This window comes from Colletotrichum chrysophilum (assembly GCF_026319265.1).
Source record: "Colletotrichum chrysophilum strain AFK26 chromosome Unknown scaffold_385, whole genome shotgun sequence".
Classification (NCBI taxonomy): Eukaryota; Fungi; Ascomycota; class Sordariomycetes; order Glomerellales; family Glomerellaceae; genus Colletotrichum; species Colletotrichum chrysophilum.
This window is the reverse complement of record NW_026517672.1, coordinates 5,152-10,795: the sequence shown is the minus strand read 5'-3', so window position 1 is coordinate 10,795 and position 5,644 is coordinate 5,152. Positions and strand designations below refer to the sequence as shown.

At 50.4% G+C, this 5,644-nt stretch overlaps 1 protein-coding gene across 1 annotated transcript; it reads left to right on the top strand.

Annotated features, from left to right (window-relative positions):
- Positions 1 to 1,836: 1,836 nt before the first annotated feature.
- Positions 1,837 to 2,561, top strand: COL26b_014435 (uncharacterized protein; the record flags this gene model as incomplete). Its single annotated transcript, XM_053187006.1, has 3 exons — positions 1,837 to 1,898; positions 2,030 to 2,449; positions 2,513 to 2,561. The coding sequence occupies 3 exons, from the start codon at positions 1,837 to 1,839 to the stop codon at positions 2,559 to 2,561; spliced, it is 531 nt and encodes a 176-aa protein (XP_053029050.1).
- Positions 2,562 to 5,644: the final 3,083 nt, after the last annotated feature.

Below are 5,644 nucleotides of genomic sequence, written 5' to 3'. Positions count from 1 at the left end.
GACAGGGCTCTGCTTAAGGTAGGCGTGCTTCACCAAATTACGTCAAATCGCTCATCTATAGTGACTTATTATACACATGAAACTTAGCGTTATTGGAAGATTTGAGGTTTTGTTATCGTGAGGTTTACAGCAATACGAATGCGCTATTTCCATCGTCGTCTTTCCGTAAGGAACTAAACACTGCTTCACCGCTGCAGGGGCCTGCAAAGGGACCGAGACAGATACGAAAGAAAATGTCTGAGACGTTCTTTTCTATTTCTTTCCCATCCCCCCCCCCCCCCCCCCCCCCCCCCTCCCCCTCTCCCCCATTTGTATCCGTTAGTAACAACGATGCAGAGTATCAGGCTAATGATCCTCGCAGCATTCTTGAACAGATTTTGTTGGTGAAAGGCAACGGTTGCAGGGGTTGTGAAAATCGTCACCTTTTCTCAGCGGCTGCAGGCGATGCTGCCCCGGTGCAGAAGTCACCGGGGTGTGTGGCCAATCGAGATCCAACGCCGAGCAACTCGCCCACATCCCAGGGACAAGACTTCCTGTCCCCCCCAATCACATCGCAGCGGGTTTTCTTCCACGAAGCGCAATTCCCGCGCCCGCCGAGGAGTTCCAACCGCCGTTGCGACATGTGTCATTTTCATTGTTGTTGGTTCGCGTGAACTGTTAGTGGGGCTGTCCATTGGAACCCCCATGTTGCACTCGGGCATATTTAGGGGGAAGGCCCCTTCCAACAGACATCAAGTTTGTCTTCCACTTGCATGTCCTAAGCCAGGGTAGGCGAAGGATTCCGGACTTTGAAGTCGAGCGGGCAACCAAACGCCAAGACAGTGAATTGAATTATCGCCACTTTGGCTACAGCCTCGCGACAATGCAGGCCCCACCGGACACAGAGAATGTATGATCTTTCACATTTAGGACAGACTCTTTGTACTGTAGAGGTCGTTGAACCCTTGCTGATAGTCCTCGCTTCCAATCTAGCCTATCAATGCGGACGACGCGTCCGAGGTTGGAGACGTAAGTACACCTCTGCCCCGCTACGTATCTCTTAGCACAGTGTCAAGAACCTAAGATATTGACCAAATGTAGGTCCACGAAGCTTCATCGTTGGCATCTCTCAGGTCTAGCATTATGGAGAATCAAGTGGAGAATGGCAGAACTTATCATTCTTTAAGCGCGGGGAGTATGATAATCCGAACACGGCCAAAGATTAATTAATGCTGACATTGCAATACAGAATATAGCTATCCCAACGACGACGTGAGCTTCGAGCCCCCTTTATCGTGTTAAGATGATGTGGACTTTCTAACTGCGGCATGAAATGAAGAGAGAAAGCGAACGTTATGGTGAGTCATTCTACAGGAGCCCTTTGGGGCCTCTTCCTGCGCTGCGTAACTCACGCCCTTTGCAGACTTGCAACACCACGTCTGGTTGTTGTGCCTTGACGGCGAATTGGCACTCAATCCTGGTCATAGGACTGCCAAAAGAGTTCTCGACCTTGGGACCGGGACGGGCGTATGGGCCATCGACTATGGTAAGCCGAAACACTGGCATCAATTCATCTCCTGGAGCCACTAGCTTACGTCACACGATAGCGGACGCGTTCCCCGCTGCAGAGGTAGGAGCAATAACAAGCAAGCAATCTGTTCACTTAGTTGATAAGAGTACTCATGTTAGGTTATCGGCGTTGACCTCAGCCCGATCCAGCCCGAATGGTAAGAATGAGTTAGCAATGCCAATTGTGCGTCTTGTGCTCAAGGAGTTCACAGGACACCTACAAATTGCTTCTTCGAGGTTGATGATCTTGAGAAGGAATGGCTATGGAAAACCCCCTTCGACTTCATCATGTGCCGCGGCATGGCTGGTGCCTTCGCTAACGTACCTGCCATCATTCAAAAAGTCTATGAGTAAGTACTAACCCATCGTATCGCAGGTTTGGTGAAAGGCCAAGGCTATCACTTCCCGGATTCCACTTCCTACCATCCATTGCAGCTTTTATTCCCCAGATGATAGACTGATGAGCTTGTTCATTCTCTAGTAATCTCACTCCTGGTGGCTGGTACGAGGTCGGTGATCTCGTCCTCCCCCTTGGTTGCGACGACGGAACCGTGTCCAAGGATTCAGCCCTTTGGAAGTGGCATGATGCTGTTTATCAGGCATCGAAGCAAATGGGTAGACCGATCGACAGTCCGACGGTTTACATAGATGCCATGAAAGCGACGGGCTTCGTTGACGTGAAGCTGCACGAGTTCAAATGGCCTCTCAACCCGTGGCCGAAGGACCCGCACCTGCAGGTCCTCGGCGATTGGCAATTTCACAACCTCAGCATGGGCCTCGAAGCAATCTCACTTGCTCTCCTTACGCGCGTAATGGGTTGGACCAAGGAGGAGGTCTTTGCGCTGTGCGCTTTGGCGAGGAAGGAGCTTCGCAGTCTCAAGATCCACGCGTACTGGCGGATGTGAGTGCGACGCGTGTGCTTCAGTGATGTTGATGATTCTGACGATGCTGACGCTGTGGGTAGACAGTGTTTGTATGCCAGGAAGCCTGAGACAGAAGAGGATGAGGAGTAGGAGTGTCGAATGTGGTCGTCGGACCAACCGCACCAGCACTCAGTGAGATGGACACAGTTTTAAGTGGCACGATGATCATGTACCCAAGCAACTAAATATCTTTCATTTGCGAACACATTATGCCTATGCGTTGCTGCAAAAACTACCTCTGGTGATATATTTCTCTTGGATGTCCTCAGCAACTTTCATCCCTTCAACCCCGATTAGCGACATCTTTCAACAGGACACTGGCGGCACGCTTTCCAAGGTTATTCGATGTAAGCGGCGAGTCGCCCGTCAGTAGGTACCGGTCCTGCGGGCCCTGGACTAAAGCCAGAAGGAGGTTCTCGCGCTGTGCGCGTTGGCGCGGAAGGATCCGCGCGATCGCAGGATCCACGCGAACTGGAGAGTGTGATTACAAATGAGGTATTAAGTGAGCGGCATCGGTAGCTGACAGTCAGTGCAGGCATTGCGTTTACGCTAAGAAGCCTCATGATGAGAAGGAGGCAAAGGTGGGGCTCCAGTTCCTTTGACAAGACTTGCGTTCAATTGAGTGTGGAGGAAGGTAATGTGCATCGTCTTCACAAGTCGCGATCGCTGGCCGCGTTGTGTCGTCCATGGGGTGTTATAGTGGAGAGAATATGGACTTTCTGCAAGGTAATTGACGTCGTCCTCGGCAAGCGCATGGGCTGCTCAGCTTCGATTGTCCTAGCCAAAGAAGGTTCCGCCGGAATATTGTGGTCATAGCCAACACGGCTTCGCTCAACACCACATTCAAACTGCTATATCCAAGTGTTCCAACGAGTTGATGTTTGTGACGTCTCCGCTTTAAGTTGAAGCCAGAGGGGTACAATGGCCGGAACGTGGATGCAGCTGCAAGCTCATGCAGCAGTCACCTCGCAAACCAGAAACATCTGCAGCCGTGGGGCACTATGGAATATGTGTCCAATCATGACCAGTATCGATCCTGCAGTCTGCTGAAGCGAGCCAATCAAAGTCGAAGGAGGGTTATCTTGGGATCTGACGCGAGAATATGAGCCAACGGGACTTTGGTCCCCTGCTCATGTTTGCTCGTTGGTGGCTTGTTGGGGGGTTCACCCAAACAAAGCGGTGTGTTGGACGCGAAGACGGTCACAGACGCGGTCTTAAAATGCTTCTCTCCACTTCTTAACCGACGATCGGGATTCAACTTTGGCCACTCTCCCGGGCAACATGCTGCCACAGAAACAGCACCTGAAAGCCTCAAACGAAAGAATTACCAATGGGGGATTTTAATGACGCGCAAACGGTGCGAATTCGTGTCTTCCACTCTTATGTTTGCCGATTTATTGACCCCGCGACAACTTAGCCCGCTGAGGTGGACCCCTCGTCCGACTATGAGGAGGTAATGACAGCCCCAGGCCCAGAGGGATCAGATCTAGAAACAGGTCTGGAAGCAAACGTCTAGGAGTGTTTGCTTGGGGGCTATTACACACAATCCATTGGAGAGATTGCTGACTTCGATCCCAGAGCCTCGAGAGATCGACATTGAAGTCCCTCAGATCGAGTATACGGGAGCACCAGAGGGAGAATGGCAGAACTTACCATTCTTACTGTGCGGGCAGCATGATGGCTCACCGAGCATGGATTCTCTGATGAGAAAGCTGAGCTAACGGAAACGATAGAGTACAATTATCCAAACGATGATGTAAGTTATTGATGACGTCGGATATCTGTAACAGTCGCCTGCACATGGTAACCACGAGAGCTTTCAGACAGAAAACGAGCGTTTAGGTAAGACAAGACGAGATCAAACGCAGTGTTACTAGGGTCAGTTGCTAAAGGGGTGAACCTCGGATGACTTAGAATTGCAGCATCACATTTGGTTGCTGTGCCTGGACGACAACTTGGCATTAAATCCCGGACACAGGGGTGCTAGACGCGTTCTTGACATTGGCACCGGTACTGGAATCTGGGCTATCGACTTCGGTTTGTTCAGCGTCTGTGATTTTAAAGTTCAAAATAACGCGGAAGAATGCTGATTCACTTTGGCACATTAGCGGACGAATTCCCTTCGGCAGAAGTAAGATATCATTATCGCTGTGCGGCTTCCGAGCGTCTGGATTTACGATGTTTCCTAGGTAATTGGAGTCGACCTAAGCCCGATACAACCCGAATGGTACGAAAGACAAACCACCAGGTCCTTTATTGAAACTGTATAGGCATGGACGCTAAATCTCTGGCTCCAGGATCCCAACAAACTGCAAGTTTGAAATAGACGATCTCGAGAAGGACTGGCAATTCAGCCGGCCATTTGACTTTATCATGTGTCGAGGGATGGCGGGTTCTTTTTCCGACCTACCAGCAATGATTCAGAAGATATACGAGTACTACCTTTGCCCCTACCTGAACAGTTTCCTTCAAAGACAATAATGAGGGAAAACAAGTTTGAGCTGACGTACCCGCTTTCAAAACAGTAACCTCAACCCTGGCGGCTGGTTCGAGCTCGGCGACCTTTCGCTTCCTCTGGGCTGTCATGATGGCACTCTTAGAGATGATTCTGCCATCGCCAGATGGCATGATGCCCTTTATCAGGCTTCAGATTACCTCGGACGTCCAATTATCAGCTTATCTAGCTATCTAGACGTTATACACAAGGTGGGGTTTCTGGACGTCACTTGCAAGGCGTTTTCCTGGCCCATTAATGGATGGCCGGCGGACTTGAAGCGAGGGTTGACATTCGAGACAGGAGAATTCACGCGTTTTGGCCCATGTAGGTTCATGGAGTCGCCGCTTCTGATAGTTGGTGCTGACAGCTTAACCAGACACTGTGTCTATGCCAGAAAGCCCTAACAGGGTTCAAGATTGTCCAGTCATGATGGAGGAGAACAACAACATCAGGACGGTTGAAGAAGAATAAACACCTGGCGGATTGCCAAGTTATTCTCATGTTTGAGCCCATAGGAATCAACTGAATCTGTTCTGTAATATTTACTCTGTTCCTTGCTTGTTTCCATCCCGAACCGAGCGCTTCTCCAAAGGCCGAGCTAGGATCTCGACATCCGCATGGGTCTATCTTGTTGCGCGGCGAGCAACCAAGGATCTTCTCATGTCTTTCCAGAATC